Source organism: Eptesicus fuscus, chromosome 6, assembly GCF_027574615.1.
Source record: "Eptesicus fuscus isolate TK198812 chromosome 6, DD_ASM_mEF_20220401, whole genome shotgun sequence".
NCBI classification, from domain to species: domain Eukaryota; kingdom Metazoa; phylum Chordata; class Mammalia; order Chiroptera; family Vespertilionidae; genus Eptesicus; species Eptesicus fuscus.
Window position 1 is genome coordinate 102,215,666 of NC_072478.1, and position 15,846 is coordinate 102,231,511.

General features: G+C 50.9%; 1 protein-coding gene across 2 annotated transcripts in view; it reads left to right on the forward strand.

The window, feature by feature from the left end:
* KCNIP1 (potassium voltage-gated channel interacting protein 1) overlaps positions 1-14,773 on the forward strand; it is a 258,657-nt gene extending 243,884 nt beyond the window's left edge. For both annotated transcript variants that reach the window (XM_054718136.1, XM_008147624.3), the window contains 7 exons: positions 4,148-4,272; positions 4,943-5,012; positions 6,150-6,220; positions 6,981-7,088; positions 8,486-8,590; positions 9,444-9,506; positions 13,954-14,773. In XM_054718136.1, the coding sequence (XP_054574111.1) occupies positions 4,148-4,272; positions 4,943-5,012; positions 6,150-6,220; positions 6,981-7,088; positions 8,486-8,590; positions 9,444-9,506; positions 13,954-14,001 (590 nt within the window). In that variant the 3' untranslated portion in view covers positions 14,002-14,773. The remainder of the gene's footprint in view (positions 1-4,147; positions 4,273-4,942; positions 5,013-6,149; positions 6,221-6,980; positions 7,089-8,485; positions 8,591-9,443; positions 9,507-13,953) is intronic.
* Positions 14,774-15,846: the final 1,073 nt, after the last annotated feature.

The following is a 15,846-nucleotide window of genomic DNA, read 5'->3' on the forward strand; positions in this document are numbered from 1 at the left end:
TGAATCCCTCATCTTTAAATCTTGGCAATTCATTCCAAAAAAAAAAAATTAAAGCACATGTTATAGGCCCGTGGACGGAAAATTTTGGCCCCTTGAGTGTGGCTCTTCCACAAAATACCATGGCCTGGGCGAGTCTATTTTGAAGAAGTGGCGTTAGAAGAAGTTTAAGTTTAAAAAATTTGGCTCTCAAAAGAAATTTCAATCGTTGTACTGTTGATATTTGGCTCTGTTGACTAATGAGTTTGCCGACCACTGTTATAGGCCAAACAAGACCTATCTTTTGGCTGTGTTCATGCCAAGGGACACCAGTCTGTAACCTCAAAACTGCATGGGTGGGTATGATGTCCGGCCCGGAGGCCGCAGGATGGAGAAACTATTTTTCAGTCCAGGGAGGAGATGGTCATGGCCATGGTCATGGGCCTGACAGAGGAGGCGCCTCACCAGGGAGAAGACCAAAGGCGTGGGTCCACCTGCTCCTCCTAGTCTAAGGGTCTGACGTGTACACAGGCCGGAGCTTGCTGGGGGCAGACCCACGGTAAGGCTGGCTACAGGCCCATTTGCAATTTGTGCTCAAGGGAAGCAGAAGCGTTGCAGGGGCACGTGGAAGCGAGATCTATACAAGAGGCCTGGCCGGCAGGACGCTGGGTCCAGGTCCGTCACCAGCTGTCTATGACAGCAGACCTGGGGTTCAGGAGAAGCCATTTCATGGCAGAGCAGGGAAGAGGTCGCCTGTGCCAGCCCTTCACCTGGGCTCCGAGTGTATGATAGATACGGGAACTCACTGAGGCAGTGCATTCTCTTTTCTGAGGGTCCGAAGCTTTCATCCCACACTCCGAAGAGCTGTGACCCCCAAAATGGAAGGACCACTTATTCTGCATCATCTCCTCCAGCCTCTCCTTCTGCATCCTCTGCAGCTGGTTATTCGATCTCATTTCCACCACCCCCAGTGAGAGATGGTGCATCGCTTTTGAAGGTGCTCCTACTTAGAGAACTCTTCATGTGTTAGGACAGCCATCTCCCTAACATTCCCGTGGAGAGGGTAATGGTCCCCACCACACACAGGGTTTAGTGACTTACAGAAACTAAAGGTTTTCAGAAGGTTTTCTAAGTCATTGTTGTTATGTAGCTATCATAGTATGAAGTCTCTGGGTTAATTTTCTACCATCCAAGCTCAATCTGACTTGGGAACTGGCTCATCATTATTTTTAATGACAAAAATAATAACAACAAGCAACGTCTGGCCTCGGAGACTCTTAACGAACCTCCAAAGAAGCCATCAAGCAGGCTCCCCACCTATTAATGCTGTTTCCTCTTCCTCCACCCAGGGACTCTCCGGGGGCCAACAGGAGGGGGGCGCAAACCTCTGAGGCCCCTTCCCAAGTTTCTGCAGAGGATCCGTAAGGAGGCATCCAAGGAAAGGGAGGAGAGAGCTGGAGTGAGACACGGGAATGCCTCCCCCTCCACGGTTGCCTCAAGTGCAGGCAAATTAGTCGTTTCCATTCGCATGTCATGCACAGACTTCTGTGTATGTGTATGCAGACTGGACTGCTGTGTAGACTCCAGTTCTTACTAATTAACAGTAAGAAAACCGAGAGCCGCGGGTTTAAGCCCCGCATGCCCGTGTGCAAGCTGCTTCCCAGCATCTCGAGTCCAGAGACATGGATTTCCTTCCATGGCAGCTGTCACTCAGCCTGACCAGGAGAGGGTGGCAGGGAAGGAAAACAAAACAAAAGCTGGGCAGGCAGCCGCTACCCGAATATTCAGGTGTTACACAACCCGTTTCATATGGAAATGGGTCCCGCTGCCCAGACAGCCAACTAATCATTTGTTAATAAAGTCCAGTTCTGCCTTAATGGGTTTCATATTTGATATTTCAATAATTACTTAGTGCATTTTTAATCAAAGGGATGGCAAGCAAGTGCAGTTTCTGAATCAGACTCTCTCAGACTCCTGTAAAGAGAGTTCTCCGACTCTGGAGGAATTCCGTCAGGAGCTAAATAGAAAGAAGACAATCTTGTGAAAATATCTTTTAAGCTTCTAGGTAAGATAAACGGGGAAAGGTGTACTAGACACCTTCAAAAATACATCATTTCTTCCAAAAATACATTTGTATCTCCCTTACATTTTAACATAACTTTTACCTCTTTTCAATGCTAAATATCTGTGCATTTTATAATTGATTTTTAGAGACAGGGGAATGGAGAGAGAGAGAGAGAGAGGTGAGATCGAAACATCGATTGGCTGCCTCCTGCATCCCCCTACTGGGGATCAAACCTGCAACCCGGGCATGAGCCCTGACCAGGAATCAAACCTTTCAGGAGGACGCTCTAAACCACTGAGCAACACGGGCCAGGGCTCTCTGTACTTTTTTAAATATAAAATTGCAATTGAATCTAATGCCAGGCAATTTAAAGCAACAATTTGATTTGTATTTTAAAATGAGGTGAAGAAAATATGAGCATTCTGAATTAGATTTATGGGGGAAAGAGGGGTGCTGTTTGTAATTGCTACTTGTTAGCTACAGACATAATAACAATTAAAGGCTCTGTAAGAGTTACAAGGAAATTGGCCACTGCGGCTATGTTGTCTAAACAGAGGATCTTATTTATGTTGATTAATCTGTCCTGCTCCCAAGCAGGATAAGCTGATATGTATTGCCCAGCACATAAGAAAGATAATGACAAGGAATTGTCACCCAATTCCTCTGCCTCTCCCTTGAAGACCCAGCCAAACGCCCATTCCTTTGGGGGAAGGTGCAAGATTCAAACTCACTTTGACGGATCCCTTTCCTCTTGAAATCAAAGCATCAAAAGGAAAAGTGGTGCAAAGAGGCAGACGCTGACTAGAGCCATGCCCGCAGAGTAACGCACCGCTCACGGGTTCTCTCAGGTGGAAACCCCGCCCTCCTCACTCCCTGTGGCCGCGGGGTTGACAGGGTCCGTGTCCGTTCCTTGCAGCCTGCCCACCTCGTGACTATTCTCGCCAGCCCAGATTTGCAGCCGTTCGATATATGGATTTGGTAACGTCTGCTGACAACAATGGGCAGGAAAGGTTAGATGGTAATTGATTCTTGATTGGAGTCAATTCACAGAAAGCGTTCTGGCAGGGCCTGGAGGAAAACACTCACTCACCCGTCTGGGATGGTAAGACGATGAAAGTTCCTCCTGTTTGGGTTTTGTGATCCTTCAATAGGAGGCGGACGGAGTTCTCGATTTAATTGACGGACACCTTTTACATCACTCGTGCAAAATGAGACTGCGTTGTGGTTAAACTGCCACTTAAAACAGCGATTTTTGAGAGCCCTTCAATGCATGAGACGCTTTCGTTTATATAAAGTAGCTCCCATTTCAGTCCTGTTCCCATTATGTCAGGCTAGCTAGTAAATATTACAAAACGATACTGTAAAACACATTCCTATTTTTAAATTTATATTCATGCTATAATTTGAACTTTTTGCTAGATCGTGCTAGCCTTTCTCTAGTTAGCCCAAATGGTGAGAGTTTACTCCATGCTTTTATATTTTTTTTAATTGATTTCATAGAGGAAGGGAGAAGGAGAGAGATCGAAACATCAATGATGAGAGAGAATCAGTGATCGGCTGCCTCCTGCACACCCCACACTGGGGATCCAGCCCATAACCTGGGCCTGTGCCCTGACCGGGAATTGAAGCGTGACCTCCTGGTTCATAAGTCAATGCTCAACCACTGAGCCACGCCGGCCGGGCTAATCCATGCCTTTTTGATAGCCTTGTTTCCCTTTGCTGTTTGGAGGGTGTGGATCCATCTGCCCCCTTACCTGTGTCTAGAATATTCAGATGTTCGGTGAGCAGCACATTGAATATGCAAAGAAATTATTTCAAAAGAAAGGGAAATGTTTTCGTGCGGGCTTGTTTTCAGCACCTCCGCTCTCAGCCTCCCTGGGAACGTGTTTCTCTCCAGCCCCGAGCTCCGCACCTGGAGTCTGACCTAGAGAAGGTGGACTGGCGGCGAGGCAGGCAGGGACCGGGCAGGGCTCCAGGCAGGAAGGTCCTCCGCAGGGTGGTCCCGGCCCGCGACCCTGTGTCCCAGATCACGACCCTTGAGACAGCCCTGACTGGTCTGACAGTGACCCCCAGTCAGCATCCCAATGCCATCTCCTCTGGTTCCAGATAAGATTGAAGACGAGCTGGAGATGACCATGGTTTGCCACCGGCCTGAGGGCCTGGAGCAGCTGGAGGCCCAGACCAACTTCACCAAGAGGGAGCTGCAAGTCCTTTATCGCGGCTTCAAAAATGTAAGGCCCTCAGCCCCTGGAGGCCCCGCCGGGCTCCCCTGGGGCTGAGCTCTCCCAGATGCCCGGGGGCCTGTCCGGAGCTCTCCCAGGGGAGTCGCTATAAAAGGAGGAAGGTCGGTTCTATGAAGGGGACGTGAGGCAAGGCCGCCTGGCTAGAAAGGAGGACTCCAGGCGGGGATGGGTTCCAGCCTGAGCGTAACCCGTTCACACTCTGTATGGTTGGAGCCTCAGAAACAAGGGGGGTTAGGACAGCTGCTAACCAAGCTGACGGACACTGATACGGAAGCCTGAAATCCAGCGTATTCATTTACCACTTATTTCATCTATTAACCTCATGATAGCCTTGTTGGGAAGATCCTGTTAGGCCCATTTCACAGCTAAGGACACTGAGGGTCAGAGACTGACTCGAAGTCACAAAGCTTAGAAGGGGCTGAGCCAGGTCCTTCTCATCCGAGTCCAAACCCTTCCTCCTCCCAGCCCCGTGCTCTGAGGAAGTCTCATCATTTTGCAGAGCGGCTTCGGTCCTAAGGTGGGGCTGCCCCCCACCCCGGCCCCTCCCTGCCCCTTGTGATCTAGAGATCATAAGGAACCCTAGACCCCAAGGCTGGGCCCAGTCCACTGCTCTGGGGGCAGCCCTCAGACACCCCCGCTGACTGTCTCCTTCCGGCAGGAGTGCCCGAGTGGTGTGGTCAATGAAGAAACATTCAAGCAGATCTACGCACAGTTCTTCCCTCACGGAGGTGAGTCCGACCTTGGCAAAGACCCTGCCTGGCTCCCTTTTCTTTTTTTTCTTTTTTTAATATATTCTTATTGATTTCAGAGAGGGAGAGAGGGATAGAAACATCAATGATGAGAGAGAATATCATTGATCTGCTGCTTCCTGCACGCCCCCCCACTGGGGATCAAGCCTGCAACCCAGGGCATGTGCCCGGACCAGGAATTGAACCGTGACCTCCTGGTTCATAGGTCGATGCTCCACCACTTAGCCACGCCGGCCGGGCCCGGCTCCCTTTTCGAGAAGCAGCCTTCCTTTCTCCGAGTTCATGCCCCTGGTACCCGCCTCCTCAGCACCAGGGGAACCCAGAGCAGGATGCTCCCCTGATTACACGGTGTGGAGCTCGCACAGGATGCTCCCTTATTACACGATGTGGAGCTCGTGAAAGCGTGAGCAGGGAAGAGCCGGCAGAGGGTCCCCCTCCGGGAGAGGAGGGGCCGCAGAGCCACCTCAGGAAGGCCCGGCCCAGCCCAGAAAGCAGGTGCCCCTCCCGATGCGGCCGCTGCGGCCCAGGGAGGCTCGGCCTCGCTCGGGACCACACAGCCAGGGAGCACCGCCCCGCAGAAGAGCGTCTCCATCCAGTCACTGTCATTCGTCCACCAAGAACCGCACAAGCCCTGGCCGGTTTGGCTCAGTGGATGGAGCGTCGGCCTGCGGACTGAAGGGTCCCAGGTTCGATTCTGGCCAAGGGCACATGCCTAGGTTGCGGGCTTGATCCCCAGTGGGGGGCGTGCAGGAGGCAGCCAATCAATGATTCTCTCTCATCGTTGATGTTTCTATCTCTCTATCCCTCTCCCTTCCTCTTTGAAATCAATAAAAATATTTTTTTTTTAAAAAAAAAAAGAACCACACAGCCAGGCAGGGGGTCTTTCTCTGGGGGTGCCTAGGTGCAGGGGCAAGGGCCTGCCTCAGCTCTCACAAGAACTTCCCACCTGAGCCCCAGGAGAGGCAGACGGATCCGGGTTCACACCCGTGGGTTTGCCACTCCACAGTGCCTCCTTTGCATCCCCCAGCGTCACCCTCTTCTCTTTCTTGCTGTCCTAAGTGCTCTCAGCCCGCTCTCAGCGCTGCTCCCTTCACCGGCCTCTCCTCTGCCTTGCAGATGCCAGCACGTATGCCCATTACCTCTTCCACGCCTTCGACACCACCCAGACCGGCTCCGTGAAGTTCGAGGTGCGTGCGTCTCTGGGACTCCCCGGGTCCCCGGCTCCTCTGCCTCTACATCACGGGGTGCTGGGGAAAGGGTTGGATCACCAGATGCCCTCTGTGAAGACAAAAAACCTTCATCCGTTTAACAAGCATTTCCTGGATAGAGAGAGAAGCTGCACCCACCCTCCCTCCGGAGCTCGGGGCCTCGAGGGACAATGGTAACAGCCTGGCAGCCCCCGTGCACACGGAGTGAGCACACGCCAGCTCTGTGCTGCGTGCTTCACGTGTGTCAGTTCCCTGAACCCTCACGATAACCCTAGAGGAGGGAGCTATTATGTATTACCAGTTGCAGAAGAGGGAAGTAAGGCAAAGAGAGGTCACGTGCCTTTCCCAAGGTCACACAGCAAAGGAGGGATTTGAACTCAAGTGGGATGTTCCCAGAGTCCACGCGCTTAGCCACTAGACTATGCCACCGCCCACACAATAACTGCAGCCGTGGGACCAGGCAGTACCAGGCAGGCTGTTACCTGTGTCTGGAGGTATCCTCACGCACAGAGCTCCATTCCTCCTCAGGGGGGATCCTTCCCCAAAAGTGGGGCAGGGCGGGAAATAAAGCGGGGGGAGGGCGGCGCTGCTCTTCACTGAGCTTGGCCATATCCTTCCTGGGACAGAGGCCATGGGAGACACGATTGTGTCAAATCAGTCAGAGTCGGACCCATAGTCAGAGCTTCCCCGCAGCCGACGGCTTGGTGTTACTGTCACTCATGCCTCTTCCACTTCTCAGGACTTCGTAACCGCTCTGTCGATTCTACTGAGAGGAACCGTCCATGAGAAGCTAAGGTGGACTTTTAACTTGTATGACATCAATAAGGATGGCTACATCAACAAAGAGGTGAGTGGGCTGAGGCCAGGGGCGTGAGGGGCCGCAGGAAGGCATCTCATGAAACAGGAAACAGCCCAGTCATGATGAGGAAGTTGTCCCCGTGAGGAGGGATCTGCTTTGGGGCGAACAGAGCTGGCGTCCGGCACAATGAAGACGTTCACCTTTGCCCTCCCCATTGCCCTGCGCTGCCCCGTTCCCAGGCACTAAGAAAGGGCCCAATCGATCCACTCATCCTCACTGGCTCCCACACATTCAATGCGGACTCCTCAGTGGGCATACGTGGTCTATTTCAGTGTCGAGTTCCTCTTCCCGGGGGAACTTGGATTTTAACAGGTTAACAGCCACAGTGAGAGCCAAAAGTTGGGATCGTTTTGCAGTTACCTCCTTGAAGAGAAAAGGGATTGCAATTGGATCATATGGGCACAACCTAGTTTGCAATAAACCCGCAGAAGGGGGTGAGGGTGGGTGCAGCCGTTTCTAAAGAGATGGTCTGAACCTTCACTGCTTGACGCGTTTGGAGCCTCGGAGTCCATGTGGTGTCTAGTCAGTGCAAGGCCCCCGGGTCCACCTCAAAACGCACTTGGGTACCTACTGTGCCCAGCATCCTGGTTGAAGCTTGGATGTAGCCTCCATAACATCCCCTTCCTGAGCGCCAATCCTCACCTCAGCCCTGCAGGTTCTCTCCAGTGTTTTACTCCTCATTCATTCGGTCATGTATTTGCCCGACACATATTTGAGGGTTTCTTAGGTGTTCCAGATGCTGAAGATAAATGGCTAAACAACCCCAACAATGTGAAAACCCTAATATCCCCTATAGCAAATGTGTTACCTGAATTCCAGCGAACACATACAATGGAAATCCAGGTGGCCAGCTAACATCACCACGCAAGAGTGACAGGATGGAAAGCGTGTATGATGCATTGCATTGGAAGAACCACTTTATAAAACAGCCTGTACAGAACACTATCCAGAGTAGCTCAGCTGTAGTCAGCTGTCCACCTTTGCTGCAGCCAGCTGTGGTCAGTGTCACTTGTGGCCACAGGGACAGGTCACCGGGTACAAATCCAGCCACCCAGGAATTAAAGAGTGGGGAGAGGGTCTTCCGGAAATGGAGAGTGGGCTGACCGGTACATAAACAGGTCCACCCCAATCCCAACATTAACCATCTCGGAGGGGAACGCTCAAGAAAAGGTAACTACCCCAGAGCTTCTGGAGGCAAAGAGAAGTCCCCCCTGTCCCCTCTGGGAGGAGGTGCCCTGCTAGTCTGCGTCCTAACGCCCTCTCACCAGCTAAAGAAGGTCCTTGTCATCACTTTCATCCCTAAGGGGGGTAAGGAGCCCCAAACCACCACCTAAGAAGAGCTTGACCTCACGGTTTCCGCTCTGTGCTCCCATGTCCCTGTGCAGGAGATGATGGACATCGTCAAGGCCATCTACGACATGATGGGCAAATACACGTATCCTGTGCTCAGGGAGGACACCCCCAGGCAGCACGTGGACGTCTTCTTCCAGGTGAGTGTACACACCTGGGCGGGAGCTCCAGCTCAGCTGAGGCCAGTCGGCCCACAGCACCGGAGCAGTGGCTGGTGTCCACCCCCGTCCCGCACCCTGTAGGGGACAGAAAGAATGAAAAGGGACTGCGCTCCGGGAATGAATGATCTCTGAAGCAGGCGAGTAGACACTACAGAAGGACACGGGGAAGTACACGTGGTGTAGTGCACCCTCTAAGTTCCGTAAGATTCTTGGGGGACCCGAGTCCACAGGGAAGACGTCATTAAGCCCACGTGTGCAGGTGGGAAGCCCTGGTGTCTAGAGAGCGAGGGAAATGGGCGTGGGAACTGTGGTGGGTGGGTTGAGAGGTCTTGCGGTGGGAGACTTCATCCTTGTTAACCCGTGAGTAGAAGGGTGGCCAGGTTCCAGTGGCATTTTAGTAAAAAATGCACCCAGCGGTGGAGTATCCAAGAACGCCAGAGCTCCCGCTAGTCGAATCCTCTCAGTTTGCACATGGGAAAAGCAGGCTCACAGATCCTTAGAGACTCACTCAGGGCCACAGAGTGACAGTGACAGAAGTAGCAGCTCTCATGTCTGGGCTGGAAGCATCTCAGGAGACACGGGAGGGTATCAGCAGGCAGGTCCAGTGATGAAGTGATGAGAGTCTGGAGCGGTGATGAAGTGATCAGAGTCCGGAGCCTGTCTTTTCATTTTGAGGATGCTCATGGGGTCAAGTGCTCTCACCAGGGCCCGGTGGGGTTCCCTGGCCAGTGAAAAACCACCCTCCTTCTCGGGGCAACGTTGGTTAATAAAGGGCAACTTTTGGAATGCAGAATGCCGGGTTCTTTAAAGTGCTTCCTCTCGTGTCTTTCAGAAAATGGACAAAAATAAAGACGGGATCGTGACGTTAGATGAATTTCTCGAATCCTGTCAGGAGGTGAGGAGAGATCTCAGGCCACGTCTCTAAATCGGGGAAGGAAAGCTGGGGCTTGGCGACCTGCGGGAGGGAGAGAATGACAAACCGTGACCCCTCAAGTCAGAGCCACTGATACCAGCGGCAGCGAGTCAGAATTCCAACCATCGCCACTCCCCGGAATGATCTGTGGTTGGTCTCGGCCAAGCGGGCTGAGCCAGGCAGCCTGAGAAGGGCAGGGGGGTATGGGCAAGCCCAGAGGGGTCTCTGTGAGACAACAGGCTTGCCACGTGGGCAACACTACCATTTTTTTACCTGCCTCTGGCATGATGACCCACTGCCCAGACCACAGGGGAATCGCTGGAAAAATAACTAAAGCTGAGAGTCTCAAACCACAGTGTGCATGAGAGCTGCCCGGGATGATTCTAAAAATGTACATCTCCAGGTTCCACCCCAGAGACTCCATATGTGGGGTTGCGAGGTCTAGAAATCTTCATTTATTTTTAATACATTTTTATTGACTTCAGAGAGGAAGGGAGAGGGAGAGAGAGAAACATCAATGATGAGAGAGAATCATTGATTGGCTGCCTCCTGCACACCCCCAACTGGAGATCGAGCCCGCAACCCAGGCATGTGCCCTTGACCAGAATCGAACCCGGGACCCCCCAGTCCACAGGCTGACGCTCTATCCACTGAGCCAACCCAACTAGGGCTAGAAATCTTCATTTTTAACACAAATGCCTTGGCTCAATGCTTCCAAAACTTGAATGTGCAAACCAGCCTCACTGAAGCTCTTGCTCACACAGACCCCCATGCAATCTGTCGAACTGCGGCTCTAGCTGCTACTTTGCTAACACTCCCCCAGGTGGCGCTGCTCCTGCTGGTGCTTGGACCACATTTTCATTGTTAAACTCTAGGATAGACTCACCCCTGGAGTCTGCAGGACTCGGACCTGGAAGTGATGGCTTTCATCTACTTTAGGAAGATGCATTCATACCCCCACCTTATTTCAGAAAGGTGCACAGTCACTCTGAGCTCTACTCATAAGAACTGCAAAGACCAGAAAGCTGGGGAGAAGTTATTAACACACGCTGAGCACCTGCCACAGTACATTGCATGAACCTCACAGCAGCCCTGAGAGGGAGAGGGTGACATTCTAACGCTTTCATAACTAGGATAGGCAGGGATTGACCACTCTTCACCGACCTTGGCCCACCGCCCTGGAGCAGTGCCCTAGCCCAGTGGTCGGCAAACTCATTAGTCAACAGAGCCAAATATCAACAGGACAACAATTGAAATTTCTTTTGAGAGCCAAATTTTTAAACTTAAACTTCTTCTAACACCACTTCTTCAAAATAGACTCGCCCAGGCCGTGGTATTTTGTGGAAGAGCCACACTCAAGGGGCCAAAGAGCCGCATGTGGCTCGCGAGCCAGTTTGCCGACCACTGCCCTAGAGGACCCTGGCTAAATTCGGCATTAGCCTGCTAGTTGATGGATCTTTGGGTGGGCCAAGGATCCTGAGCCAGTTCTTAGGTAGCCAGAGGGGAAGATGTTGGGGTGGGGGGAGGCTCAGGTCAGCAGCTACTCACCAACAGGTGAATGTCAACATTTTAATCATGATGAAATGGCTACACAGCTGTATTTATCACACCCACTTTAAAGAGGAGAAAACAGAGGCATTGCAGGGTTGAGAGGTGTGGCCAGGGCACAGTAAGTCAGAGATGGAAGTTGAACTCCATCATTCTAACTTTAAATACCAGGCCCTACTGTAGTTTCTCACATTAGCAACTTCTGTAGCTATTCATGAATGAACTCACTGGCTTTCATGGCCTGTTGTATAGATATTATGATTGATACCACTTTACAGGTGAAGAAATTGAGGCATCGAAAGATTTACAGCTTGCCTGAGGTCACAGATAGTAAGTGACAGAGCCAGGGAGCCTGACTCAAGAACCCATCCCTAACCACTAGGCAATAATACCTCCCCCTCTAGAAACTTTTAAAAGATTTCACCTACTCAGAATCAACTTTTGTCTTTGTTGATTTTCTCTGTTAATAGGTCTGCTTTTTATTTCACTAATTTGGGCCCTAAATGATTTTCTTCCCTCTGCTTTTTTATATTAATTTGATTTTCGAGGTTTTCTTCTAGCTTTTGAGGTGGAGGTTTGGATCACTAATTTTCAACCCTTGTCTTCTATTGTATGCATTTACAGAGAGAGAAGTTTTCCCTTGAGTACTGCTTTAGCTGAGTACGGCTTCAGATCACTGCCCCAAATTTTTTTGAAAAAATATTTTTATTGATTTTTGGAGGGAGAAAAAGGAAGGGAGAGAGAGAAACATCAATGTGAGAGTGAAACATCGATGGCTGCCTCCTGCACACCTCCTACCAGGGATTGAGCCTGAAACCCAGACATGTGCCCTGACCAGGAATCGAACCGGCAACCTTTCTGTACATGTAATGATGCCCAACCAACTGAGCCACACCGGCCAGGGCCAGATCCCCCAAATTTCATTGCCATATTTTTATTATATTTTAATTCAAAATATTTTCTTCTCTGACCCATGAAATACAGCATCAAACTAACAAGAAAAAAGTTGAAAATGTGAATAGCCCTATGCCTGTTAAATAAATTGAGTCTGTAATTGAAAAGCTTTCCACAGAGAAAGTGGCAGGCTCAAATGCCTTCACTGGTAAATTTTTCCAAACATTTAAGGAAGAAATGATACCAATTTTATACAAACTCAAAGAATAGAGAAATAGGAAAAACTTCTCAACTTGATTGATGAGGCTCTCATAACCCTAATATCAAAATTTGACAAGGCAATAACAAAATAAAAATAAAAACTTTCAGGCTAATATATTCCTTCTTGGCTTAGATGCAAAATATGAAGTCCAGCAATATGTAAAGAGCATAATGCATAATGAACAAATGGGGTTTGTTACAGAAATGCTAGGTTGTTTTAACGTTCAAGAATTAATCAGTGTAATTAATGACATAGAATAAAAAAGAAAAAACATGTGATCATCTCAGTGAATGTAGAAAAATCCTATCTAATAAAGAGGGAATATGCAAATTGACCATCACACTGGCACAAAGATGGTGGCGCCCATAGCCACAAGATGGCGGCGCCCAGTCCCCTCAGTCCCACCAGAGTCCCCCAGTCCTTTCAGCCCTGCCGGGGGAAGGGAGGTATAGGTGTGCGGTGTGGCCGGACCAGCCCTCTGCCCCCCAGCCACCCAGGGCTGGCCCGAGGCACAGGCAAGCCTCAGATGTCAGCTGCCCAGCTGCCCAGGGCCACCTGAGGCTCAAGTAACCAGAGCTGGCTGAGGCTTGCGCTGCTGGCAGTGGCAGCAGCAGAGGTGTGATGGGGGTGTCGCCCTCCCCTGAGGGCTCCCAGACTGTGAGAGGGGGCAGGCCGGGCTGAGGGACCCCCACTTCAGTGCATGAATTTTCATGCACCAGGCCTCTAGTCATTTGATAAAATGCAATTGCCCAGAGCTTCTTAAAAGAAGCAATACTCTCTGGTTCACTGGATAACTAGTTCCTTCCAAATTCCTTAAGGCCAGAGAAGGTGCTCCTTGCCTTGAGTGGCCTGTTTTCTGGGTCCCAGCCCTCACTCCTCGTTTCTCACGCCCTTTTGAAACCAGACAACCAATGGGTCTGGGCCAGTGGTTGGCAAACTCATTAGTCAACAGAGCCAAATATCAACAGTACAAGGATTGAAATTTCTTTTGAGAGCCAAATTTTTTAAACTTAAACTTCTTCTAACGCCACTTCTTCAAAATAGACTCGCCCAGGCCCTGGTATTTTGTGGAAGAGCCACACTCAAGGGGCCAAAGAGCCGCATGTGGCTCGCGAGCCGCAGTTTGCCAACCATGGGTCTGGGCTACCTATCACTACTTGAGCCAATCAAGTGAAGACAGGGTTGAATCGTATATGAGCGTTTATTCCAATAATTCCAGCAGTATGGGAGAGCAGCAGGTCATCCACGAAAATCTGCTCTGCAAACACCCATAAGCCAGCTGCTGATATTGGGTAGGACAAAGATTACATGTAATTCCTAAGTCTGAGTTTAGGAATAACAGGCGTGGGGAAGTAGGCAGTGAGGGCTGGGGCGGGACTCCATTGGGCAACAAGGTTGTTCATCTTTCCATGATATTAGGCAGTTCTTGAATGAAAATGGATCTCGTTCCAAAGTTGACTCCCCGGTCCAAGGTTGACTCCCAGGTCCTGAGGCTGTACAACTCCCAGCCAGGTTAGAATGTCCTTTCTTTAATCAGAACGAGGCCATCATGGTTAATAGAACATGGTTAATATTTCTTATAACTATAGCTAGCCCCCGATATTCTATTTCTGCCTGAACACTTGCAGGGGTCTTTCTGCCCAGGAAACCCATGCTGGAGGTTGGATCCCCAGGTACGGAGCTTCTCAGGAATTCTAACCTTTCTCTCCCCTCACCCCTCCCCAGGATGACAACATCATGAGGTCCCTCCAGCTGTTCCAAAACGTCATGTAACTACGGACACAGCCATCCGGCTCTCAGAGACATTGTACCAAACCACCACCCTAACACCTTGATCCGCCCTCCTGACTTCACACTGACTCTGGGACAGAAACACCTGCTGTACTCGGGAAGAACTCTCTGCCGAAGACTTTCCATGGAGCCCAGCACGCCGTGGCCCGGTCTCTGATTGCCAGCTCTTCCTCCTCCCTCTTCCTGAGAGAGACAAGATGAAATTGGAAGCATGCTCATCTCGTCACACTGCCGCCCCGGGGAAGGTCCCTCTGCCTGAGCTTAGACAGTAGTGAGCACGTGTCTGCTTGCGCGCCCCAGCCCTCTGCTTACAGTGCAGCAGACCTCGGTGTTCTGGAAGCAAGATGACCTGAGCCAAATGCACTCCATCCTCTGATGGCCTCCCAAACCAATGTGCCTGTTTCCCTTCCTTCGGTGGGAAGAGCGAGCGTCCTTCGGAACAATGAATCTACCGTGACTAGCGTGGGAGAGCCAGCACCTGGCCTACGTAGGACAGGACTGAGTTGTTGAGCGTGGCGTTGTCTGACGACCCCAACTGCCCATTCCTTCTGTTCCTGGAGGCAAGGACCAGTAATTCTCTCTCACTAGCACCTGTGCTGGTAGGACCAGTCCCTTAACAGCCCAGGAAGGGAGCCGACGCCCAGTGGTCCATGTCTCCACTCCATCTCCTGCTACAGCCCAGCACTGCATGTCCCTTCCAGAAAGCCTGCAAATTGCTGTAATTTTATACCATCTTCTAACCAATAAACAGAATTATTTCTTACACTCTTAATCGTCACGTCTTCCCTGAGTCCTTTGGGCAGGAGAGGTGAGTTGTGGAAAGCGAAGGCCAGCTGAAACCGGTTTGGCTCAGTGGATAGAGTGTCGGCCTGCAGACTGAGGGGTCCCAGGTTCGATTCCGGTCAAGGGCATGTGCATTGGTTGCGGGCACATCTCCGGTGGGGGATGTGCAGGAGGCAGTTGGTCGATGTTTCTCTCTCATCGATGTTTCTAACTCTCTATCTCTCTCCCTTCCTCTCTGTAAAAAATCAATAAAAATATGTTAAAAAAAAAAAAAAAAAAGAAAAGCGAAGGCCAGTCCAATTTATTGGCACCTAATTGTTGGTACTTACTAGGTCCCAAGCAAACATCCAATTCCTTCCGATGCAAATACCGGGGCCACATGCAAATGCCTCCTGAAGAGGAAACTCTTCTCAACACCTCCCTTCCAACAAGCTCACCCCCACTCCCAAGACCCTCTCCTGCGGAAGGTGGGGAACCTGGCGGGTATGGCTGAGGACACAGAGATAAAGATGGGGCCAGCACCTCCTGCTGAGGTACCCGCAGTCCAGGGGCTGAGCACAGGACTTCCGCCTCTAAGCAGCAAATGAGGACTCTGGGTGGACACCGTGGGTCTTGGTCTCCCCGTCTGACATCACATTGAACAGACGAAGAGCTGAGAGTGGCATTCTTGGAGGGAAAGCAATTTACAGAGCCTCTCTTATGTGCCAGGTGTTGTTGCCCCAGGAGCTTCATAGACATTATCTTATGTCATGCTCACTGTGGAACCTTCTGGAAGGCAGAGTCCTGGTGTTCACTGGCGAGGACACTGAAGCTCAGAGAGATAAGGAGACGGCCTAAAGTAGCACACAGCTCTATAGAGAGATTCAACTCTCCCGGTCTTCCTTCCTCCGAGGGGAACTGAGCATACATACCTCAAACAAATCTCACTCACCCGTGGTCAGTTCAGGGACACAGGGGTTCTCTGACTCCAAATAGCGGATGAGGAAACACGCAGAGCAGGGGAGAGGCTCAGGTGCCAGAGAAGGCCACCCCCCCACACACACA